The 26,485-nt window shown below is 39.8% G+C and overlaps 1 protein-coding gene across 1 annotated transcript in view; it reads left to right on the top strand.

The window, feature by feature from the left end:
- LOC109918843 (syntaxin-1A-like) overlaps nt 1-11,875 on the top strand; it is a 210,380-nt gene extending 198,505 nt beyond the window's left edge. The window contains exon 10 of the mRNA XM_048612526.1: nt 10,752-11,875. Coding sequence (XP_048468483.1) covers nt 10,752-10,829 — 78 coding nt within the window. The 3' untranslated portion in view covers nt 10,830-11,875. The remainder of the gene's footprint in view (nt 1-10,751) is intronic.
- Nucleotides 11,876-26,485: the final 14,610 nt, after the last annotated feature.

Here is a 26,485-nt window from a genome sequence, read left to right as displayed (position 1 = left end):
ATGTGGCCTTGCAAAAAAACATAAAACAAAACTGGACCTCTTGGCCCATTGACACAATATGCTGTAGTAGAATATACACAAGGGAGTGTTAGACTCAGTGAGTATATTTTGAAATATACATAGCACACCACAACTCAGTGGTGCAACCTTAGAACTAATCTTAATTTCTACCAATTTCTCCCCCTCCCTGATATTGTTATGTTAGGGTGATACCGTTGTTAAGTAATGTCTATATGTCACCACAGTGTAGTAGCAGGGAACAATTATGTCGCTTTGCTAGAAACAGATCTTGGTGAGCTGAGAGTTATCTGAAGGCTCAAGCATGCCTTTCTATTGAATGATGGTGAACACTTGACGTGGCTCACCAGCTATTCAGAAAACTGTCTTGTAATGTATGCCCAGGATTTCAATGGTATACCTGCAGAGACCAGTCATATTTTTGGTTCCTTGGTGCATGTTAAAGAGTATCAGGTAAGAATGTTAACATATGGAAGACAAAGCCTATGTCCATGGAATCATGACAGAGAAACATTTGCTTTGCTGACACTTATTGCATTCTGTGGTTTTTCCATTCCTTTTACCTATGCTTGGATCCTCTGTGAAGCATTTCTCCCAAAAACTCTTGGATTGCTAACCCTTTCATGCACACTTTACCACACAAACCAGCTGGTGGTTAGCATTCCAATGCAACATTCATTACTCATGGTGAGCACTGTTGTGGCATCCTTGCAGAAAGTACCAGCTGTATTTGCAGTGGTGGTTAGTAGTATATTAGAGGCAAGGCTTGTGCATGTGGTGACTTGAACAACATCGAGTGAGATTACAGATAGTTGAACTAGGAACGTGGCCGTACTAGACCTTGTACTGGGGAATGAGCCTGGCCAGGTGATGGAAGTTTCAGTGGGGAGCATTTTTTTGGAACAGTGATCATAGTTCTGTAAGGTTTAACATAGTTATGGATAAGGATAAGACTGGTCCTCAGGTGAAAGTTCTAAACTGGCTGAAGGCTAATTACAACAGTATTAGGCAGGAACTGGAGAAATTAGATTGGGGCAGCTGTTTGAGGATAAATCCACATCTGACATATGGGAGCCCTTTAAAAGGCCAGTTAATCAGAGTTTCGGACCAGTATGTTTCTATGAGGATGAAAGATAAAGATGGCAAGATTCAGGAATCCTGAATGACAAGAGATATTGAAAGTCTCCTCAAAAAGAAAAAGGAAGTGCATGTCAAGTTTAAGAAACTGAAATCAGACAAAGCCATTGAAGAATACAAAGGAAGCAGGAAAGAATTTAAACAAGGAATTAGGAGGGCGAAAGTGGCCATGAAATGTCCTTGGCAAGTGGGATTAAGTAGAATCCCTAGGCATTTTATACATATATTAGGAGCAAGAGACTAGCCAGGAAAAGGGCAGGTTCAATCCAGGACAACGGAGGGAATTTATGCATGGAGCCAAAGAAAGTGGGTGAGGTGCTTATTGAATATTTCACATCGATATTCACCAAGGAGGAGGACATGGATGATGCTAAGATTAGGGGTATGTTGGTATTCTAGGGCAGGTCGAGATTAGGAAGGAGGCGTTGTTGTGTGATTTGAAAACCATTAAGGTAGTTAAGTCCCTAGGGCCTGATGGGATCAATCCCAAGATACTTAGGGAGGCAAAAGAGAAGATTACTGGTGACTTGACAGAAATCTTTGTATCCTGTTTAGCCACAGGCGAGGCCTCAGTAAACTGGAGGATAGCCAATGTTGTTTCTTTGCATACGAAGGGCAACAGAGATAATGGAAGAAATTATTGGCCAGTGAGACTTACATCAGTGGTAGGGAAACTTTTGGAGAAGGATCTGGGACATTATTTACTCGCATTTGGAAAAGAATGGATTTATTAGAGGTAGTCAGCATGGCTTTGTGCAAGGGAGGTCCTGACTCACAAATTTGATTTGAGTTTTTTGAGGAAGTGACGAAGATGAATGATAAGGGTAGGACAGTGGATGCCGTCTACATGTATTTTACTAAAGCATTTGACAGTGTCCATCATGGTAGGCTAGTCCAGAAGGTTAAGTCACATGGAACCCATGGTGAATTGATAAGTTAGATACAGCATTGGCTTGGTCATAGAAGACAGAAGGTAGTTGCAGAAGGGTGTTTTTTTCTGACTGGAAATCTGTGACCAATGGTATTCTGCAAGAATCAGTGCTGGGACCTCTGTTGTTTGTAATATATATAAATGATTTGGAAAAAAATATAGGTGGTCTGATTAATAAGCTTGCAGATGACACAGAAATTGGTGGAGTTTTGGATAATGAATAAAGTTGTCACAGGATAAAGCAGGATATAGATCATTTGGAAAGTTGGGTGGAGTAATGGCAGATGGAGTTTGATCTGGACAACTATGAGGCGATGTATTTTGGGAGGTCAAATGCAAGAGGAAGGCATACAGTGAATGGCAGGACCTTGAGCATTGATATACAGAGGAATCTTGAGATGCAAGTCCATAGCTCCGTAAAAGTGGCGACACAAACACAAGTGGATAAGGTTGTGAAGAAGGTGTATGGCTTGCTTGCCCTCATCGATCGGGGCATTGAGTATAAGAATTGGCAAGTCATATTGCAATCAAACTTTAGGCAGGCCACATTTCAAGTATTGTGTGCAATTCAGGTCACCAAACAATAGGAAGAATGTAGAGACTTTGGAGATGGTAACAAAAGAGATCTACCAAGATATTAGAAGAAGCAAGACCTACAAATGCTGGAGTCAGAGACAACACAGTATGGAGCTGGAGGAACACAGCACACCGGGCAGCATGAGAGGAGCAGGAAATTTGATGTTTGGGTCAGGACCCTTCTTCAGAAGACCCAACCTGAAACATCAACTTTCCTGCACATCTGATGCTGCCTAGCCTGCTGTGTTCCTCCAGCTCCACACTGTGTTGTCTTTGCCAGGATGTTGCCTGGATTGGAGTGTATCAGCCACAAAGACAGGTTGGACAAACCTGGATTGTTTTCGAACTTGGATGCTGAGGAATGACCTGGTAGAAGTGTATAATATTATGAGAGGCATGGACAGAATGGATAATTGGAGTCTTTTACCCCATGGTGGACATATCAAATGCTAGGGGATATAAGCTTAAAATGAGAAGTGGGAAGTTTTACAGGAGTCATGCAAGGCAAGTATTTTAGAGAGGGGGTGGTAGGTTCCTGGAATGCACTGCCAGGGGAGCCATACAGCATGGAAACGGACCCTTCGGTCCAAACAGTCCACGCCAATCATGTTCCCAAATTAACCTAGTCCCACCTGCCTGCGTTTGGCCCATATCTATCCTATTCATGAACTTACCTAAATGTCTTTTAAACGTTGTAACTGGACCTGCATCCACCACTTTCTCTGGCCGTTCATTCCATGCACACATCATTCGCTATGTAAAAAAGAAGTTGCCTTACTTTTTAAATCTTTCTCTTCTCAGCTTAAAAACATACCCCCTAGTTTTGAACTCTCCCACCCCAGGAGAAAAACCCTTGTCATTCACCCTATCTATGCCCCTTATGATTTTATAAATCTCAATAAGATAACCTCTCAACCTCCTATGCTCCAGTGGAAAAGTCCCAGTCTTTCCAGTCTATTTTTATATCTCAAACCTTCCATTCCCAGCAACATCCTGGCAACATCCATTTCTGAACCGTCTCCAGTTTAATAATATCCTTCCTATAACAGGGTGGTGGTAGAAGCAGATACAGTAGCAACATTAAGAGACATTTAGAAAGATACAACCAGGCAGCAAATAGAGGGATACAGACATGTGAAGGCAGATGAGATTAGTTTAGAATGGCATCATGACTAGCACAGACATGATGGGCCAAGGGCCAGTTCGTGTACCGTATTGTTCTGTGTTCTAATTGGGAATTGAAAAGATACTGAGCATTACATTCCTCAAACTATCTTTCCGAGGGGTGTGCTAATGTTCATTCCACTGTCCAACCCACTATTTCACTCAATAATTTTTACCCTGAACATGCTTCCTTAATGCAGTCTATCCTGATCTAACATATTTAACATTTCAATGTAATCTAACCACCTAAGCCTATTTTTGATCGGACCAATATATCTGATCTAATCTTTAACATTACATGTTGTCTCATCATTACGTGTCCTATTTTATTGTATTGAAAGACTCAGATCTCTCCCGACGTAATCTAATCTAGCCATCATATAATGGATCCGAGTGCAGTAGCTCCTTGTCAAATCAATACCGTTGCAATGTTTTATAAATAAAGCTAGCCTTATATCACTTATCCTGTTATATTATATCCCAATACAATCATCCCTAACAAAATCACTCCAGTACAATCTGTCCAATTAGTGTATTTCAGTATAATATGTCCCAGCTGTTTTCTTGCCCCAGTACAAGCATCAGGCTCTCCTAGTTGATAAATATGGCCTGATATAAATAAAGACCCTTTCTCTACTGTCACCAAATGCTTTCACTTTGCACTCAGATGAGGATTTTTTTTGAGTTAATGTGATGTCTACTCCCCACTTGAACCAATCTGAATGAGATTGCCAGTGTGGTATTAACCATACCAGACAGGGTGTAACTTACTGCCATAAACCAACATACTTGGTGGCTTTGGGCTTGGTCAGGATTGATGTATGTTTTTTCCAAGATCTTGCAGTCAACTGATGTATAAACTTCTGCTGCAATCGACCTCAAATCAAATTATACCTTTCTGCTCTCCTGTGATGCTACTAGATTGAGTTAACAATATCTAGACGCAATCAAGCCAAAAATTACAATTAGCAAAGTCTTCTCCAGGACTATCCTGATATGATAGGACTTTGTACAATGTACCTAAGACCCCTATTTATCCCAATATATTACTGTGGTTTATTCCATTCTGATACACCTTACAGAGTAGTCTAATCTATTACAATGGAAAGCATCCAGGATATATGTGCTTTCTAAAATCAAAATAAACACTAATGATAAGGATGGGAAGCAGACTTAAGGTTCCTATGAATTGTAGCCACCAAAATTGGGTAGATGTATTTTGAATAGGGTATTGAAATCTTAAAATATCAGAATTCTGACTCCAACCTGCCTGCTTTTAGTTTCATCAAAGTGAGATGGGGATGGACAACCAACTCAAAGTCAGAAGATTAGGTAGAAATATAAATACTATAATGGAGTTGCTTGCATAACATTTGATCTCCATTATGAATTCACCCCAGGTCAAGGAGTTTTCCAGGCCTTCTTAAAGCCAAGATCTAAAAGGAGATGATGATTGAGAAGGTTCATGATGGATACATGTCACCACCTTCACTCAGTCCTGCCCTTGGACACACCCCCAACAACCTTTCCATCCACTCCATAAGGTCAATGATCTCAGTCCCACTCCCTAACTCTAACAATCTGCCAATGATCTCTCCATTCTCCCTCAATCCCCAATATTCCCATTAGATTCTAATCTTGCACCTGGCCCTCATTCACTTTTCATTTTGGATCCCAATCCTTCCTCTGATTGGCAACCTCAACATCGCTCTAGCTTGGAATCTTTCACTTGACTTCAGCCTACCTCTCGGCCATATATCTCAGCCTATGCGGCTTTTCCAATCCTGCCTTTCCAATTCTGCTGTCCCTTGTCTCTATTCCCTGGTTATGGTCGGTCCTGAAGTCCTTCCTGCCTAATGGGGCAGCAAAGATCTAGCTGCATATGATCAGTAAACAAATAAAAATAAAGCTAATTAGATCCTGCTATTAAATTTGTCAGGACCTGTAGGGAACTTGTTATTTCCTGACCTCCAATCAGACTTCTTATTTCTGAGTTCAGCTTGTTGTTTATGACTGCTAAACTGAGAGAGATTGCAGGAACACAATGGAGTGCAATCTTGTTATTTGAAAATCCACAATATTCAAATACAAGCCTTACGACCTGACCTGTGTTAGAGTTAAAGACAGATGCTGTTGTATTCCAAAAATGTTAGAACCTTAATTGTGTGTCATGGAAATAGCATACAAGCTGTTCTTTAACTATTTCCATTGAAGTTTCTGCTAAATTTAAGTTGCATTAATGTAAAATCTTCCATGACTGGTGCAAGCACGCAGGTAATAGAATGCAAATTTTAAATTTCAAAATCTCCTTGATATATTTAACAGTGATAACCTGCTCTGATTTTGTTAATAAAGCTTTAAAATGGGTTCATCACCAAAAATAAGCAAATTAGTAAATGTTCCAGTTTTCCACCTGTGAACAACCAGATTTAAAATCATAGAAAATAACAACTAAGCACTATACTGAGCTGTTTCATAGTTTTGTTGGTGTGTGCTAATCAGTTCCTTATTGAATTGTGTACTTTGTGTTGATTAAACATGTTATCCATGTCATATCACAATCTTCAGAATGTTACATTTCCAAACTGGGAAGCAGGGTCAGTTTGCCTGATGCAGGCAAATCAAAAGTCAAATCTCAGAAGCAAAGTTCATAAATAGCCCAAATGTAAATAGTTTGGAATATGATCCACTAGTGTTTAAAGTTCGTTTGTGCAGTTCAGCTGATTCTGTCTGGATTGCACTGATCTTACTGACATGAATGAGCAAAAATTTGATCCCCTCATTTTTACTAGCAACGAAAGTCGATAGATAAGGGCATGGTAGGAGTCAGTGAATATGGTTAGTATCACAAACACAATCTTACTCATGAGGTTGTAATCCCAAATTTTAGAACTAGAAGCTCTTAAGCTGACTTGTATTGTATACAAATCCTTTTAACAAAGTTTAATGAAGATTGTTAAATGTTTTAGATAATAAACAGATGATTTTTGTACTGTGTTACTATTACAAATATCAACTAGAGCTGTTTCAAATTGTTCATGATTATACAGCTTCTTACATGGGAGATCATGAATGGAAAATATTGAGGAAGTATGTGAAATGTATACCAACAGAAGACGATATTCAATAGGTATCTAAAGATAATTAAGGGTAAGAATAAATTAGAAGTAAAATAGTAGATGGAAGGTTGTAGTAAAATACCATTACAAACAAAAGCAAGTAAAATAATCGGAGAAGTGAAGAAGACTAAATGTATAGGGAAGACATCAAAAGTGACAATGCAAGATTTATAACTGTGTACTCATTAAACAATGACTGCAAATATATCAGTTTACCTTAAATGATGGTGAAATGATGGTTCTGCAATTAAACAAATCCATCTTTACTCAAGGAGATAAGCAGAATTCACTGGAGTCTGATAATCACGTTTCCAGGGACAAAGATAAAGGAGCGAGACAATATGTCAATCCTGATGGCTGTGGTCATTAAAAAGATAGAAAGTGCTTAGACAATGTTACTGCACCTGACACTTTGAGCGCAAGGGTTTCAAGGAGTAGTAAGGGGTGAAGTCTCAACCATCTTTAATGAGTGGTTCCATAGGATTAGAAAGTGGTTTACATAACTTTGCAGGTTTATAGTTTCCTTCTTGAAATAACAATTTTATGTCCATCATAGAAAAGGCCTTGAAAAGCATTTTGAAGTTTCAACAGGTTAACACTTGGAAAACTGTTACCATTTAATTGGAGAATGCTAAAAGAGGTCACATAAGGGAGGCGATGGACTCATGATATTATCACTAGACTATTAATCAACAAACCCAGGTAATGTTCTGGAGATAACAAAGTGTGAAACTGGAGGAACGCAGCAGGCCAGGCAGCATCAGAGGAGCAGGAAAGCTGATGTTTTGGGTTGGGACCCTTCTTCAGACTCTCTTTTCTGAAGAAGGGTCCCGACCCAAAACGTCAGCTTTCCTGTTCCTCTAATGCTGCCCTACCTGCTGTGTTCCTCCAGCTTCACACTGTGTTAACTGACTCCAGCATCTGCAGTTCTTGCTTTCTTAATGTCCTGGAGACCTGGGTTTGACTCTCACCATGGCAGATAGTGGAACTAGAATTCAATTTTAAAAAAGTCTAATAAATGACTATGAAACCATTGTCAATGACAGGAAAAAACCCATCCAGTTGACTAATGCCCTTTAGAGTAGGAAATCTGACGTCCTTACCTGATCTGGCCTACATATGATTGCAGACCCACAGCAATATGATTGACTCACCTGCCCTGTGGCCAGTTAGGGATGGACAATGAATACACCCACATCCTGTGAATGAGTTGAAAAAACATTCACCTCCATGCTAGAGTTTTTCACAGACCATACCAGTACCTTCCTAGTGGATGGGACAACAAATGGCATTATAAATTTGGATTTTCACAAAGCTTTTGGTGAGGTTTTACACTGACAATTAATGGGTAAACTAAGGAGTGATGGATCATGGAGTAAACATGATTCCAGTTAGAGGGTGCAGAATTCTGCTCAGCCTTACATTAGCAGAGAACCTGTGTACAAATGTAAAGAGGTTACACTATTGCTGTAATTGGAGTTGATCTCACCTAGAGTCCTGGATGCAGTTCCATTGATTTGATCAGTTCTGTAAAAGCCACAAACCAACCCTGGAATATTCAGTAACAGCACAAGAATCATACGGACTGTGATCGCTCAAATTGAAATGTGCAATACTGATGTATAACTTCTTAATAGCCTATATTTCCCATTGTGTTCCCCAAACCATCCACCCCCTTAATTTTGCTCTGCAGTAATTTCATGATGGATGTGACAGGGAGAGAAATAGAGCAGAGATTGATAACGCCAATTCCCAGCCACTTTATTCCTGCTAGATGCATATTAACAAGGAAGTAATGATATGATGCCATCCTATTTCTCATTTTCATGAGTTTTCATCACAGCACATTTTTTTTTTTGAAATGCTGAAGGGAAATTTGGTTTGTAGAGACAAGCCTGCCTGGTTATTGTTGCAGGTGAAGCATATTTTACTTTTGCATTTGCTTCCTATTTTTTCATTTTTGATTAGTTGGCATTTTCCTTCACTTCCCTCTTTACTTTTAAGACAACAAAGAGTGGGTTTTTCCCTCAGGATTTCCATTCCATCTTTGCTTCTTGTAACAGGAAGAGGAACAGTTTCAGGGTTCTATGGGAATATGGTATCCAGATACCAATACCCACCCATCAGAGCACCCTTGCGGAATCAGTCCTACCTGTTTTTAAGTGACAAGAAATGCCTGAGGAAGGTTAATTTTTTGTCAGCTGTCAGAACTGCCATGCTTCAAACCAGTCTGCAGCCCACTTCTACCTAATCCACCAGTGACTGGTATCACCGGCTCCCTTCACGTCTGTAATAATGTGATTTCATACTTGCCACTGTGCACATCTGTAACAGCCAAACATTGTGCACAGATATGTTTCGAGCAATGCACAGCTTGTTGTTCTTTGGAACTAGTAATTTTGTCATTCTGCCATTGACAACTGGTGCCAACATGATAGTGCACTGGAATTCTATTGATTTTTCAAAGTCCAGTGATTGTTTCAACTCTAGATTAATCATTGTTTCTCCTACATGCTGTTTGAGTGTTGGTAACTGTGTCAGAAAGGGTTAGAGGTGGCCCTAGTCTGAAAACAGCCATGTCCTGATATGTACCATGTGTAGACAACCTGACCCTACATTGTTCTACGCCACAGACGTAGGTGAGGGGAGAGCACTCATATTGCATTCTCTGGTTGTTCCTCTGGTACCAAGCACTGATCGGAGGGAAAGGCGAGGGAAGGGTTTTATGGAAAGCAGTAAAGCAGTGAATAATATTTGGCTGCAACTGAGTGGCAAATCCATCCACACAATAACAGACAGCTTTATCCAACCTAGGGGTTAAAGACTTCTATATTAGTCTGAATCTCCATGGAAGAAGCAATGGCTTCCTTAAGAACGCTGTAGGATGATTTCTACGAGAGATGTTTCCGAAGTTGTTGTATGTGGACCAAAGTGCTTGGCACTATTATATGGTCCTGTTCCAAAGCTCCCCATTATTCATAGTACTGACAGATGAACTAACAAAGGGGTGACAGTGACGTATTGCTAATGTCACTACACTAGTATCCGGAGGCCCAGGCTAATGCTGTGGGGACTTGGGTTCAAATGTCACCCTGGCACTTAATGGAGGTTGAAAGCTGGTCTTATTATAGGTGACCATGACCATGATTATAGTTCAGGGAAGGAAATCTGTCACCCTTAATTGGTCTGGCCTACATGTGGCTCTAGACCTGCAGCAATGTGGTTGACTCTTAATTAATTACCCTCAGAAATGGTCATGGTCTAGTGAGCCACGCAATTCAAGGGCAGTTGGGGATGGGCAGTGAATGCTGACTACCCAGTGATGACCACATTGCATGAAAGACCACTTAAGGGACTCAGCTCACTGCCATTGGGACTAATCCAACTGCAGATGGGCCTCCCACTGTGTCGGTGTGTACAGTAACTGAAACTGTGCAGGCAGGGTAGGCTGGACATTCTGAAGGACAGGCCTGTTGAGAAACATACCCCTACCCATATTGCTGACCCACCCCCACCCACTCTGACCACAAACCCCACGTGGTGAAATGCCCCCTCCCCACATTCCTTACTCGGGATTCTTCACCAGATAACACCCCTGAGACCTCAACATCATTCCACCCATAGAGTGGGAAATATTGAGGGCTATATTATACATTGGGTATGTATTACTCCATAGCATTTGAGAGACAGCAAGTGCTTGGCTCGGACTCTGTCACGTTCTGTATGTTTTGTTTTCTGCTGCAGTTTTCTTGTGCTGTATTCTTGCATACTGAGCTTCATCTGGTTGTTTTCTTCCCTTCCCACAGAAAAAGATCTTTATAGGAATTTGCATTGCAATAGTACTGTTGGTTATCATCATTGTTCTGGCTGTGTATCTCAGTTAATGCTCCAAATCAACAGAATCATCCTGATTGAAACTAAAGCTGGGCTTTTGTTCCACCATCATCATGCAGCACTCTTGTGGAACGGAGAGACAGCAAGACATCATTACTGGGCATTTCCATTTTGTTTTGTCAAACATCTATCACGAGGTGATGTTCGTAGCCACCGAGATCATTACTCAGATTTCAGTTCCACCCTCCAGTCCGGACTTTTTGTTTTGGCATCACTGTAAGCTGAAGAACAACATCAGGACTCGTGCTGCTGTTTCTCCTCTATTGTTTATTGGTTATTATTCTTTGAGAAACATTATAAGAATGAACGTCGCCTTAACAGGCCATGGTTTCATCAACTTACTGATCGACTCTGAATCCAGCTGACCTTCTGCTGTAATCAGGTTTTTTATCATTTCTAATCAATCTCTTCCTTTGCTTCTCTCTTCTCTCCTCCTTTCTCCCCTTCTGTTTTCCTCATCCTCCCTCCCTTTTTTCTCTTCCCTTCTGTCTCTCTCTTTCTCTCTCCCCATCTCTCTCCATTCCCTCTTAGATTTATCCCCTGAATGTGTAAAATCCACACAATTCCAGTTAGAGATACTTACCCCAACACAAAGATAAAATGCGCACTAATACAGATCAACGTGAAGAAGCTCCACTGATGTGAATAATACAAACTGAGCTTCCATTCCTACTGTTATCCTCCTTCAAACAGAAACAAAGCAGGGTTAAAAAATGCTACAGGGGAAGAACAGGGAGACGCAGTTAGAACAGATACCTCCACATGAAGGCTTACAAACACATTGGGACATTTAATCTCCCCTTTTTTAATATTTTACATTCCTAGAAAGACAAAAGGGTAAACCTGTAACTAGAGTCCTAGAGGTCTACAGCATGGAAACAGGTCCTTTGGCCCAATTTGCCCATGCTGCCCAGTTTTCACAGTTAAAGTAGTCCCATTTGCCTGAGTTTGGTCCATACCCTCCATACCAATCCCATCCATGAACCTGTTTAAATCTTTCTTAAATGGCAAAAATGTACTCGCTTCCACCATTACCTCTGGCAGCCTGTTCAAGACATTCGCCACCCTCTGTGTGGAAAAGAATTCTCCCTTTTGGACCTTTTTGTATCTCTCCCCTCTCACTTTAAACCTATTCCCTCTAGTTTTAGACTCCCCTACCATGGAGAAAAGCTGTTGGCTATCCACCTTATCTGTGCCTCTTGTGATTTTATAGATTTCTGTAAGGTCACCCCTCAATCTCTTATGCTCCAGGGAAAATGTCGCAGCGTATGCAACTTTTCCTTATAACGCAACCCTTCCAGTCCATGTATAGAATCCCTACAGTGTGGAAGCAGGCCATTCAGCCTGTTGAGTCCACACCAACCCTCTGAAGAGCAGCCCACTCAGCCCCACCCACTACCCTATCCCTGTAAACCTGCATTCACCATGGTCAATCCGCCTGACCTGCACATTTTGGATTGTGGGAGGAAACTGAAGCGCCTAGAGGAAACCCACGCAAACACAAGGAGAACATGCAAACTCCACACAGACAGTTGCCCAAGGCTGGAATTGAACCCATGTCCCTGGTGCTGTGAGGCAGCAGTACTAACCACTGTGCCCCCCAGTGACATCCTAGTAAATCTTTTCTGCACTCTTTCTAGTTTAATATCCTTTCTATAGTAAGGTGATCAGAACTGCATGCAGTAGTCCAAGTGTGGCCTCATCAACATCTTGTACAGCTGCAACAGGATGTCCCAACTCCTATACTCAGTACTCTGACTGATGAAAACAAGCATGCTGAAAGCCTTTTTCACTAGCATGTCTACCTGTCACTCCACTTTCAAGGAGATATGAATGTTTACCCCTAGATCTCTTTGTTCCAAAACACTCCCCTGGGCCCTGACATTGACTGTGTAACTCCTACCCTGGTTTGACCCACCAAAATACAACGTCTTACGTTTATCTGAATTAAGCTCTATCTGCCATTCCTCAGCCCACTTGGTCCAGTTGATCAAGATCTTGCTGCATTCTCAGATAACTTTCCTCACTGTCCACTATACCACCAATCTTGGTGTCATCCATTAACTCACTAACCATACCTCCTACATTCTCAGAACAAAATAATTCAGAATGAAAAATAAGTTTAATGACAAGAACCAATACAAATACACAAAAGGAGTATAAACAGGAAAAGCGCAACTGATACGGATCCAGATACACATGACTATGCAAACAGGGTTACATAGGTAGAATTTATGGAACGTCGGGCTGTTTAGTTAACTGCACCTGCATTTAAAAAAAGTTCTCCTGACCTTTCGCAATGATTTTTAAAGTTATGAGCCCATGTTATAAGTCTAACAACCAGTGAATTCACATTTTCCTTACTTACCAAATCAAACCTCCATTAGACCTCCTCCTAATTTTCAATGCAGTAACTAAAAATTGCTCACTTTCTTCAGTTTCTCCTCAAAACTGAAATATCTTGATGCTAGAATAATCTCTTTTGCCTTTGAAATGTTCCTAAAATTTGGCATACAACAGCAGAAAGCATTTTGTGGTTAGCACAAAGGGGTGGCACTCACTCATGACTTTGAAGAAAGTTGCCTAAAATAATTTAGTAGGTTCTGCACTGTCAATTTCCCCTAATCTGATGCAGCTTTCAACTTGACATCAATAGAGAATTTGTTGTTTCCTCAGTCCTTGAAATCACCAAAGAGGCTGAAAAGCCATCTAGGTTGAAGAATTCTGACTGACAACAAGATGAGGAAATTAAAAGTCACAAATTATAATTCGGCTTTCATTGACAGCAAAATAAAGATAGGAACATTCACATGCAATTAAAGTAAATCCTGAAATATCAACGTTAATAAAAAGAAAATAAATTATTTTAAAAATCTATGAGTTTTTTTAAATAAAGGAAATGGAACTTATGAAATTAACTTTTCACTGCCAAAGAGCTTGTTCAGGAGTAATTATGATTTAAAGTGCCAATTAAAATCTTGGTTTACACCTCATTCGACATTGTCAATTTCAATGAGTTTACTATTGAAACAGTTCATTGGAAGTTGAAGTTTACACCAACACACTGATTTTGTGTTGAATGCATTTGTGATGACTGCAACAGCACACTCTATGCAGCTTTTAATGTTTAACTGTGTGTCTGTAGCCCACCAAAAATTGCTGTCAGTTTTAAACATTGACTACCACTGCTGGTAGTTTTGTCATCATTGCAACCTCAAACACTTCCTCGGTACTGCTCAATTTCCATCATTATAACTCTGGGCTTGGCTATAGGGTGTAATATCAAAATTACCAAGGCAACTAAGTGATTTCAGTTGGATGTAGACAGGATAATAGATTGGGCAGATAGATATCAGCTAAAGTTAATGTGGATAAATGTTAAGTGATTCAGTTTTTGAAGGAAGAATAGAGGACAGAAGGTCTCTACATTGAGTAGAGGAATGGATGGAATTCACATGCAAAAATCTTTAAAATTGAAAGGAACAATTGACAAGACTGTAAAAGAAAAATTTTCTTAATTTGGTACAAGAATAAAAGAGATAATGCTAAATTGATGCAATTCATTAGCCAGGTAGCAGATGGAACAATAGTTATAGTGAAGTCTAGGAGATACTGTTTCTTTCACCAATTCTACCTTATCTAAAGATGTTGGGTACAGTCTCGTTAGCTGCAGGCACCCTCTAATACCCTATCTGATTTGACAATTTGCATGAGTACTTCACAAGAAAATACAAGCAGGGGGAGAAGGCCATTCAGCCTTTCAAGCCTGCCCCACTATTCAATAAGATGATGGCTGATCTGCACCAGGCTTCAACTCCTCTTCCATGCCAACTCCTCATTGCTCTCAACTCCTCATTGCTCTCAACTCCTTGATATTTCAGAAATGCATCTACATCCTCTTTAAATGCTTGCAGTGATCTAGCCTCCACGACACTCTGGGGTAGACAATTTCAGATATTCACTACCCTCTGAAAGAAGAAATTTCTTCACAACCCACTTTTAAATGTGTCCATTACTCCGTGGTATGTCTCCTAGTTCAAAATGCCCCGACTACGGGAAACATCTTAACATCTACCCTACCAACCCCTCTCAGGGTCTTGTATATTTCAATAAGATCATCCTTATTCTTCTGTAACAAATGAAGGTCTAACTTGTTTACAAAAACTATACTGACTCTGTTTAGTTGTGATCAGCTTTTCTAACTGCGCTACTGTTTGTTCCTTAATAATGGACTCCAACAAGTTTTCCAATGACAGGTATGAAAATCTTGGTAGATTTTTTCACCCTCTCCAAATACAGCACCCTGAGGAGAATTATAGAGCCCCCTACCGTAATGCTGACCTGTATGACCTAACACTATCCTGGGTAATGCATTTACTGACCCATAATCAACCAAATGAAGAGTTACTTTTGCACAGCAAAATATGGCTATAATGGGTAAGGCCTGTAAATTTTATTCATTCTGTGCCATAACAGCGGGGATTGGAATAATTGTTCTGTTTTGCAATTGGATATATACGGCATTGTTACAGAATTAGCATACACTGAATTACTTTAATGAGGCTGTTAACATGGTATTGTACTTAAGGGGTAAGAGTAAACTCATTTTAGTAACAAAAACAGTACTATTACTCTTAAAATCATTGCTACAGGAACAAGGAACCCTTTAATGTTGGAACCCCTTTTCCCATCTCCACAAGTAACAGAGGTGTCACTGACCACATTGAGCCACTGGGATGAATTTCTATTCCAAAATGGACAGAATGGCCCTGGTCACATTGCCTCTCCCCAAACAGCTTTCTGCCACTGAAGAATACCACCCACTTTCTATTCCCAATCCCAGATAAAAAAAGAAGTGGGCAGCATTCCTTCTCCATGGTAAACCCAGTGAGATGCGGGAGTTGGGAGAAGTCTTTGGTCAGGTCAGAAGGTAAACAAAGTGAATTAATATATACATATATAGGGTAGTTGGGCAGATACTGTGATGTCAGGCAGATAGGGTGTTGTTGGGTCTTCTCAGGTGATCGAGAGGCAACTGGTCAGGTGATCTAGGGTAGTCCTTGGTCAGACCGAGGACCAGTTGGATTGCATTGGGGGGTTTAATTGGGTCTGGTCAGGTGAGATGTTGGGTGTTTGGGTAGGGATGATGCTGCTTGGGGCTAGTTGATGGTCAGTGCGGGGCAGTTAGGTGAGGTCAAGGGAGGGCTAATCAGGAGGTATAGGGTGGTCTGTAGGTAGCTGGTGGGTTGCCATGGTGAGTAATTGAGTACGGCTGGGGAAATAATCAAGTGGTAGGAGTGTAGTCAGATATGGGATAAATGGGAAGAATATTTTGGTGTTAGGGAGGGTAGTTAATTGGCCCAGGTGTAAATCAGATTAGCTTGAAGGCTAGTTGGGTCAGGTCAGGATATTGCAAGTGGTCCAGGGATAATCAGGATGTGATTCGAGAGATCAAATGTGGGGCTAATTTGAGCTACTTTGGCTAGCTATTGAATTAGGTAAGGTATTAAACTGACTAACATTTCTTGGTTAAAAATCCAGACAAGTTCCTTGTGTCTGGCCTTGTATTTCCACCTTGAACTCAGGGTTGGAGACATTTGTGGGTATCCCAAGCAGCAGATGTCGGTCCGTTGGAAGTTTAAACTTGCTAGGCACTTTCCCCACGTCTGTGTGTCAGGACCTCCACAAGGTCGTACATCTCCCTCTGTACGTCCCATCTCCAATTATCTAGAGACTGGACAATTTATGCCGTTGAGTTCCATTGCTGTGGAATGTGTAGAATAGTCTGCCAATGCAATACCAGTCATTGTGCACCTATGCCCAAGATGAATCTCTAGATCAGTGTTCCTTTGACTGCAAATCCACAGCACTGCCCATTATGTGTGGATAATGTGATCATTCTGCAGATGAATTATCCCTTCTTTATCTTATTCTGTTTTTTTTTTGCATCTCCATTACAGCTGTCACTTTATCTTCATCCATTTATGAAGAACTGGCTCACTGTTTTTCCTTGATTGTATATTTTATGGCTGCTTCGCTATTGTTTGATAAAATGTAATATTTCAAAAACATTTTTCATGCAACTCGTTTACAGCACGTGCAGTTGGTGAACAGTCACACACTCTGTGGGAAACAGTTGAATATTTCTTATAGACCAGTACTAAACTCCACAGCAACAATTCTATAGGCATCAAGGATAAAGGGAGATCAGATTTGAAAGGTGGGCCAAAATTTTAGGGGAAAAGTGGGCAAACTGAATATTGTTTTTCACGATACCATGTAGTGCCTGATGGTGAAGATCATATTGAAGGAGAGCAACACACAATCACACACAACACCCAACACACTCATACCACTCAATGCACACACAGCAAATAGAACATGCACAACACATACCTCTTGAGTAGTATTATGGTAAGATACTAAAGATACTAAAATTGAGCTGAGCTAGGCCGCGAATGCCAGCATCCAAATTTTCAAACTAACTTCAAGTTTTCCGAATCTGTAAAATATTCAGGCCTAGCCAGTATATCAGTCAGCAACCAGTTAACAAAAGTCAAAGCTTTACAAAATCGATGCATTGAGTTCTAAACTGAAAAGGTACAAACTGGACAAACTCTTTGCTTTGCCCTTTATTTCATGTAAGTGTTAATATGAAGAGTTTGTAAAGAGTGGGATTTTCATGTCAGATGTTCATTAAGGCGAGACATTCTAGTATAGGGTGCAGAAGGGGGAAGGGTCTTTGAAGTGAGTCAGTTTCTACTGGAAGCAGTTGGGTAATGTGCAGAGGGGTCTACAATGTATATGGCATTTGGAATATGATGGTTTGACATCTGTTGTGGGTTGGTAACATGACGCTTTTAATGAGAGGCTGTGCAGTAGGGGTGGTTCACAACAGAGGGGTACTTGTGTTGTGAGATGAATTTGTAACATTGGGAGGTTGTTAATGTTGGAGGTGTTTGTAATGTGTTTGAAAGGGTTGGTACATTTCCTAAAGCCAGTTTATTAATGTAAAGGGAAGATTTTAATCTCTGTTGGAATTGTTCATCTTCCATTCTGTAAAGATTCTGTTCATTAATTGTAAAATAAAATCACCAGAACTAACTATTTCTCCTCTTCTTCCTGTCATGCTGCTTGGATGTGGGGCCTGCAGAAGAAGATTATGATCATTATATGCTGTGTGGTGCTGGGGGTCGTCATCGCCTCCACAGTTGGGGGAATATTTGGATTTTGAAAAACACAAAATAGGAGAGAATCTACCAATGTGATGTGGGCAGTTCAGCCACTTTGTGAGAATGAAGTGACTTTCACTCAGTAACACTGAGAAAGGTTTCTCTGCATGACTATCTAGCATTACTTCCTTTACTGGTCCTGCTCTTTCTGGCTGTTAAGGTATGGTAACATTTATTTTTTTTCTTTAATTTCTTTTTCAATGATGCGCTGTTTGCCATAAACACATGAAAATTTGGCCCTGGAAAAAAAAAACTCTTCACATTTAAAGGGATTGATCTTAACCCATTGATTGCCAAAGCCAAAGAAAGCCCAGTTAACACCAACAAACACAGCGGCTGGAGTCAACATTTTATAAGACACTGATCACAAAAAGGCAATATCTTTTTTAGAAACTCAAATTAGTGTGCACAAGTTTTCAAATCTTGCCAAGGTTGGAAGAATGCAGTGATCCGACATCTCATCAACATAATGGTAACCCACTGGACCAGGCTGAAGACCATGATCCCAACAACCTGTATTGTGGAAATTCTTATCTTCATAACATTTCCATAGATGGAGGCGTGATCTGGTCTGAAAATGTTCTGCTTTAAGTGTAAAACTTGATGTTTGTTACTGTGGGCGAGGACCTGCCAGACTGTCTTTGAAGCCTCTCTTCTGATCTCAGCCTTATTCCTTAGCTAATTACAGTAATTTTTCATTCACTGTCATTTCTTCATGTGACGAAGAATCACTGATGAAGATTCTCTCAAGTGGTGCTATCGCTGCCTGTGATGTTAGAGAAAAGGCTGACAAGATCTGAAGAGTATCTTTAAAGGATTCAGCTTTTTAAACAAAAAAAAGTGAATTGAGAATGGAACAATTCAAATAAGTTGTCATCAATATATTTTATGTATTCTGCTCTGGTAAAAACAAAATCAGGAACTGGGCCGGTGAGCCAATAACAGTTCTACCAGTCAAAAAATAAATTCTTTCAGCTTACTCCAAGTGGAAGCGGAACCTTTGGAAAATATACATTTCACATCCATCTCTAATTTTATATAAGGTACCCTCAGTAAGGAGCAGTTTCCATTTCCTATTTAACCTATGACCTAAACAGAGAAGAAGCTCTCATTTAACATCCATAAAGGGCTTGTATTAGGAGACTTGCACCTTGTCTTTATTTTTACATTCAGAATTCTAATTTATTTTAATTCCATGTGACATGAAGCTTTTATTCTGGCTGTTTTACAAATATTTCCCACTTGTGCAGTTTTACCAAGAATACACTGGTCCTTACCAGACGCCAGCATTGCCATTGTGCAGTCCTGGGCAGCTAGGTATCCAAGGGCTTTAAAGAGCAGTTAGTCAAGACTTGCCACTCTGCACTTGGGTATGGCAGCTCCTTTGGGTTGTTGAGGTGATGTCAGTCTGTATGTGATGCAGCAAGTTCTGTTGCCAAATTTCTTCCAGTCTTAGTAAAAGTACATTTTATTTATGCAATTTATGTATGGAAAAGAAGTAACCAGATTTTTAAAATTCCAGCTTTTTGTTGTCTATTCCAGCAGTGGTGATGCAAGAAGGCTTCCTACGCAGGGCGCTGACATGGTGCCATGAACTGATTCACTAAAAGCCCCTGATCAGTTATGTGTACTTTACAGTTTTTATGTTTTAAAGTTCCATTTATAGCTATCCAGTTCAATCAATTTCAGTTGCATTACCTCAAACCTCAGTATTTTGCACATCTGAGTTATTTCAAAATCTGCACTCTTTTTCTATGTTTTTACCATAATTATAAAATTACTGAATTTCTCCTTCTCTGTTTTATTGTTACATTGCCCTATTTCATGCCTTATTACATTTACTTATAAACACTTTCCCTTAGAGTTCATTATTAACTGATAGAGAATATTGAGGGACAGATCTGTATTAATGGCACTGTTGCCTTCACCTTACATCATGTAGTTTGAAAGCAGTAAAGTGGTACACAGAGTGGCTATCAGAGCAGGAAACCTGGCAGATTTTCCATTCTTAGTCCAGTGATGCAGAATGCTTCTTTCACTGGCTGGCTAAAATCTGTTAACTCGGCTTAAACCAGCATTTGTACCTGGGGACCTGCCAAGTGTGAATGGCATGTTTATTCATTACGTTAACCAACTGATCCATTGGGCAGCTTCAAGTAAGTAGAAAGAAGTCAGTAAAAACTTTAAAGGAACTAAGATGCAGTATGAAACTGGAACGTGCTAATAAGACTGGAGAGTGTGAAGACTAGAAAGATTAAACAAAAAATTCCCCAGTTTCCTACTGGGGATAAATTGAAAGGTCACATACTAAAACCATCATACTTAAGTTGCCTTGTGTTCAATTTCAGAAGCTATAAATACCAGGAACGGTCTGACTGATGCATGTAGTACTGTATACTTCTTCAAACAAAACCAATGTTATCTGCAACAGCACAGTTTGCATTATTCACAGAGATTAATGTGAGACTTTACACATAATAACTGAGAAACCTCAACTGCACATCCAAACGCTTTCTCGTTCCCTTTTAGAAAGTCTATGCCAGAAATATAATTACACTTGCCTACCGATGAGTAGGTCTTGCAGAGAGACTGCATGAGATATAATAAGTTTACTAAATATTACTCAGTACGAGTATTTTGAGTATCTCCTGATCTTTCAGAAGTCCAGTCTCTGGTAAACATGCTGAGTCAGTTCCGTGCATCAGAGTGCAAAACAGTGTTAGTGCCATGAGCAACAAAAACAAAGTTGCTGGAAAAGCTCAGCAGGTCTGGCAGCGTCTGTGAAGGAGAAAATAGTTAACGTTTCGGGTCCGGTGACCCTTTCTCAGAACTGTTCTGAGGAAGGGTCACTGGACCCGAAACGTTAACTCTGTTTCTTTCCTTCACAGATGCTGCCAGACCTACTGAGCTTTTCTAGCAACTTTGTTTTTGTTCCTGATTTACAGCATCTGCAGTTCTTTCGGTTTTTATTTAGTGCCATGAGCTTATTGTAATATTCTTCCAAATTAGTGGAAAGATACATACTTGAGAAGTAAATGCAGGCCGTTAACTAAAGGTAGCAAGTTCCGTGTCACATTAGTTGAGAGATGGATGGGTGTTGCGTGGGTAGGTGGAATCTAAACAGAGCCCTGGTCTCTTCCTCCAAATGCCTGGGGAGGGGGTGAGGGGAAGATGACACCTGACTCATATGTCAGGAGAGATATATAAACAGAAAATTATAGGAATACTCATTACTGGAAACCCTTAGAGTCATTAACCACAAATATTAACTCAGTGAGTCCCTAGGTGTAGATGTTTCCAGACCTGCTGACTGTTCCCAGCATTTTTCTGTTTTAAGATTGATAGCATCTGCAGTATTTTGCCATTGTTTATTCAAAGCGGGAGATGACACAGAAACAGAAATTGCTGGAGAAACTCAGCAGGTCTGGCAGCTTCTATGGAGAGAAAGCAGAGTTAATGTTTCAAGTCCAGAGACCCTTCTTTGGAACATTCTCCATTCCAAAGAAGGATCACTGAACTTGAAACGTTAATTCTGCTTTCTTCCACAGGTGCTGCCAGACCCACTGAGTTTCTCCAGCAATTTCTGGTTTTGTTTCAGATTTCCAGCATCCACAGTTCTTTGTTTAAATATGTGTTGTAGTATTTAAGAGTCAGAAACAGTTAAACTGTGGCATTGAGTGTGATTCTAAATGTCAGAGTAAACAGAAAGAACAGGCACTGCAATAAAATCTGAGTTTGGAGTGGGATGGGGATTGAAATAGTGGAAAATTTTACTAATAAGGATGTGTAAGGTGTGTAAGAATGTCAGAATATTAATTGATTTCAATTACTCAACAATAACCTCAAAATCAATGAAGAAAGAAAATAAGCACTTGGTTCTAGAAGTGGTACAGATTTGTCTCTCTCTCTCCCTCTGTATCTGTTTGACTAATAGGTCTTACCCTTTTTTAAAAACTTTAGTAATTATCCAGGAATGATATCAAACAGCGCAATGGCTTTATCCAAAAGAAAATAGAGGAACTGAAGGAAGTATTTCAATTCAATAATAAACAACAAAGTACAAGCAGGTCTCCAAAATTAATGCTGTCAATTGCAAGTCAACAAATAACAAGATCTATTCAAGGGTAAATTAGCACAGACTAGCGCAATTGGTTAGAATAAGGCAGAGACATTGAACGCATTATTCATGTTGTAAAGGAAGACAAATTCCAGTAAAGAATAATAGTTAATATATAACAAGCATAGGAATCATAAATAATGGTGTTTTGTCTCCAGATCATCGGAGACTGGGCATATGACTAAAGATGCACATCAGACCATGCAGGGATTTTAATGCATTGACCTATGTGGGAACTGCCCAAGATGTTTGAACTTTCAGTGGGTAACTGTTCTACTCTCTAGGACCCTCTAACTCTAATATGTCTAACTGAGTCAGAGTCAGAGACTTTAGACAATTTTACGTTCTTATTGAATAGTTACACAGCAAAGGTTGGAAAGTATTTAGTCTAACTCCTAGACAATTGCAGAACTGACATCCAAATCACTCACGCTAACATCCTGAACATACTGCTCCCCCACTCCACTCACTCTCCCTGAATCCATGAACACTCCTAACTGCTAGACTACACTTCCAAGACGCCATGAAAACAACCTCTGCCTACCTCCACTCAACCCAACCAGCCCACCAAGCCTCAACTCTGTCCACTATCCTGCCTACCTCTGACTCGATCTGATTTTCCCCATACCCCGACTCAACCTGGCTACCCATGACTATCTACTCCAGATCACCCGATGACAACACCAAGCAAACCCAAGTACTCAATCCAGTATCCCTGACATTCCCTTCTCTACCTACCCCTTTACCCATGTGAACTGCCCCACCCATTTAACCCAATCTGCCCCCAATCACCTGTCTACCTCCCGACTACCCATGTGCCGCCTCCCCCCTCCCCCCCCATCTCAACTAACCACAACTGGACCTGACCACCACCTCCAGACCCAGATAACCCTATGTTGTCTCAACCACCTACCCACCTTATCTTCCTCACCCACCTACATCACCAATCAATACATGACTAACTGACTGATTAATGGCTGACTTTTACATCTACATTTACCGATATTGGTTTTGGTTTCTTTTAATGCTGTATCTCTCCTAGCCTTGCACTTTTCACCGACTTTACTCCTAACTCTTACATCCTCCCTCTCTCTCTTTTCCTTTTTTTGTCCCTCTCTTTATAATCTGGCAAGAGTCCTGCTCACACCGTGAGGAACACCAAGAAAAAAAAAACCCTCTACCCACCTACTCACCCAGTCCTATTTTCCTCCAACTCTGCCTTGTTGGAGTTCTCCAAGTAATGCTGCACTTGAGTTGCTGAGAAAGTGAAACTCAAAAATCCCAGAAGAAATGAGGAGGTTGTTCAGGTGAGGTGAATTCTCAATTGGAGGTGACAATGATTCCCATTTCCCAGTATATCCAGATGCACATGATATAGAGGAAATGTAAGAAATAAACAGTTTTAAAACTTCTGGGCTAGATAGAAAGCACTAGTGAGAACTTGGAATTAAAATGAGGCAATTGTTAATATTTCAGATGACATTTTTCAGGGCTCCAAAATACCGGGAAGTCTCCATGATTGTAAACGTAGTTCCAGTATTCAAGTAAGGAGTAAGATTCAATCACAAGCCAGTTATTCTAACATTCATTGTGGAGAAATTGTTTTGAGAGCACCCTAAAGATACAATAAATGAACACTTTACGAATATAGATTACACAAAGTACAGTACAGTCTGCACTAAATCAGAAGTAATGGCTTTAAAATCCATCTGGATTTCTGCAGGGGCAAATAAACAGGGGAACATAGATTTTGAATAGGTAATTGATAAGTTCTTCACTAAGTCTTGATAGAAAACTGAAGGTTAATTAAATAGTGGATGATTTAAGTGGTTTGAAAATTGGATTTCTTTTTGATAATAGAGGGTCAATAAATGATAAACATTCTGTTAAGAAAGTAACCAGTATATCTCTTTGATATATACTCTTCAGTATATACTCATTTCTGAAGAAGGGTCTAGGCCCGAAACATCAGCTTTCCTACTCCTCTGATGCTGCTTGGCCTGCTGTGTTCATCCAGTTCTACACCTTGTTATCTCTTTGAGAGTCTGTTCTTGGACTTCTGGTATTTGTGAATGATGCCAAATTCTGTGGTTAGAAAGGAGAGAAATTATTTTCAAGAAGGTTTAATCAATTTTACAGCTGGTCTGAGATTTGACAAGAAGATTTTGTATCGATAAGTTTAGAGTACTGAAATGAGCAAGAGGTGAAGTAAAGATATTTAAAACAAGACAGGGTTTCTGCCATAGCATATCAAGCTCCAAACATTAATAGAGGGTGGAGAACTTCAAGAAGGAATAACATGAATGGGAAATTCTTCCATGGCAGAAGATGAAAGGATCTGGGGATGGTCATTGAACATACTGCGAAAGCATTTAGTCATTGAGGTAGCGGTTAATATTGGCTGTTAGCTGGAAACTCTTCAATTTCAAGTCAGAAAGTTTGCTAGATGAATGGTAGTGCATATTCTTGAGCACGGATTTAGTTTCAATAACCCTACATGACAAAGGATATATATGTCTCGTTGTTCAGAGCACGGTGGCCAGAGTGATTTGATGCCTTACAAATGAAGTTATGAAGCAATGTTCAAGCAATATATTTACTGTGAGTGGATAATACTGAGGAAATTCAAGGTTCTAGTCTTGCAAAGGAATTAAAATCATAGTTAAAATCAAAGTTGATATTAGCAATATATTCAGCACAGACAAACAGCACAGAACAGAAGGGCACAAAAAGGAAAATTGCACAATCCATTTGTATTCCTTTCAGCCATAGGATTTTCTTTTGTTTATTTTCATATTGAACTACGAAACTGATTTCAACGTAAAAAGGTCTTTCTAAATCTGATTGTGTTGTTCTTTGATATTTATTCTGCATCCCACTTTGGTATTATATGCAAATCTATAGATTGGTTTAAATATACAGTTAGCTGAAGTAATAATTTACAATTCTTATTGGAATTGGTACTGGTGCTATTTCGTAGCTATGTGACTTCTTTATATCTGGATTTTAGTTTCTCACTATCACTTTGAAGTGGATATGTATTTAATTAGCCACTGTTCTATTTTTATTTTCATATAAACCTTAATTATTCTTTGAAATGCTGTCCAAAAAAAATTTGTGTCCACTATTTTGCTTTGCTTCTCCTATCACTAACTAAAGTCATTATTATATCTCAAGTATTAACTTCTGTCCCTACTTAACTCCTTCATTTTGCATTAATACATGTTGATTGTAATGAAGTTCAGCAGCAACTTAATATTTCTCTAGAAGCATTAACATAATGTAATGGCCCAAGGTGCTTCACTGCAACATTATAACGTAAGACTGTGCCACATAAGGAGATATTTGAACTAATGACTAAAAGCTTGGTTAAAAAAGTAGGTCTTATCAAATGTTTTAAAGGAAGAAAATTTGATAGAGAGCCGGAGATATGTAGGGAGGAAATTTCCATGCTTGAAGCTTAGGCAACTGAAGCTATGGCATCCAAGGTGGATCAGTTATAATGATAAACGTACAAGTCGCCAGAATTAAAGGAACATAAACACCTCAGAGGATTGTGGGGTTGATGGAGATTACTGAGCTAGAGATTACAGAGCTAGGGGACAGGCAAAGATATGAAGGAATTTGAAAACAAGGATGAAATTTTAAAGTCAAGATGTTGCCTATCTGAGAGCCAATGTAGGTCAGAGAGCACCGTGTTGATAAGGGACTTGCTGTGGGTTAAGACACAGGCAATCAAATTTTGGCTGACCTCAAGTTTGTGCTTTCAATTTGTTCTTTACAGATGTTTTCACTTTTCTGAGGTAGATTTCAAATTGATTGTTATTTTTCCATTTTTAAGTCCCTGTGTATTTCCTTAGACTGTTCTGTGAGAGTCTGTTATTTCTTATAATTCATCATTCTTTCAGGATGTGTTAGATTTGCAGGTGCTTTAGTCCTTTAACAGGGAACCTGACAAGATCTTGAGAGACACAACCATTCCCAGTTACAAGAATAAATCACTAGTTAGTTGTGAAGTATGATGAATTAAGGCCAGCAACAGAGTCCTGTTGCCTTAATTGCCCGAGGGAATTGGAGAGCAGTTTCTCAGAGATTTCCAGAATTGCCCACAGTTTGTTTAGATTTTATTTATCTTTCCCAGGAAATAGCTTGATATTACTGGGAGCAAAAGGAGAGGGAAGAGGGATTAAACAGTTTGCAAGGTTATGCCATTGGCAGATTGGGGTTGGCATAATTAGGTTGAATGTCTTTTCCTGTCCTTCCTTGCATAGATTCTCATATATCCTCATAAATATTT

Source organism: Rhincodon typus, chromosome 26 (genome assembly GCF_021869965.1).
Source record: "Rhincodon typus isolate 14 chromosome 26, sRhiTyp1.1, whole genome shotgun sequence".
NCBI lineage: Eukaryota > Metazoa > Chordata > Chondrichthyes > Orectolobiformes > Rhincodontidae > Rhincodon > Rhincodon typus.
This window is presented reverse-complemented; position numbering and strand designations above follow the sequence as displayed.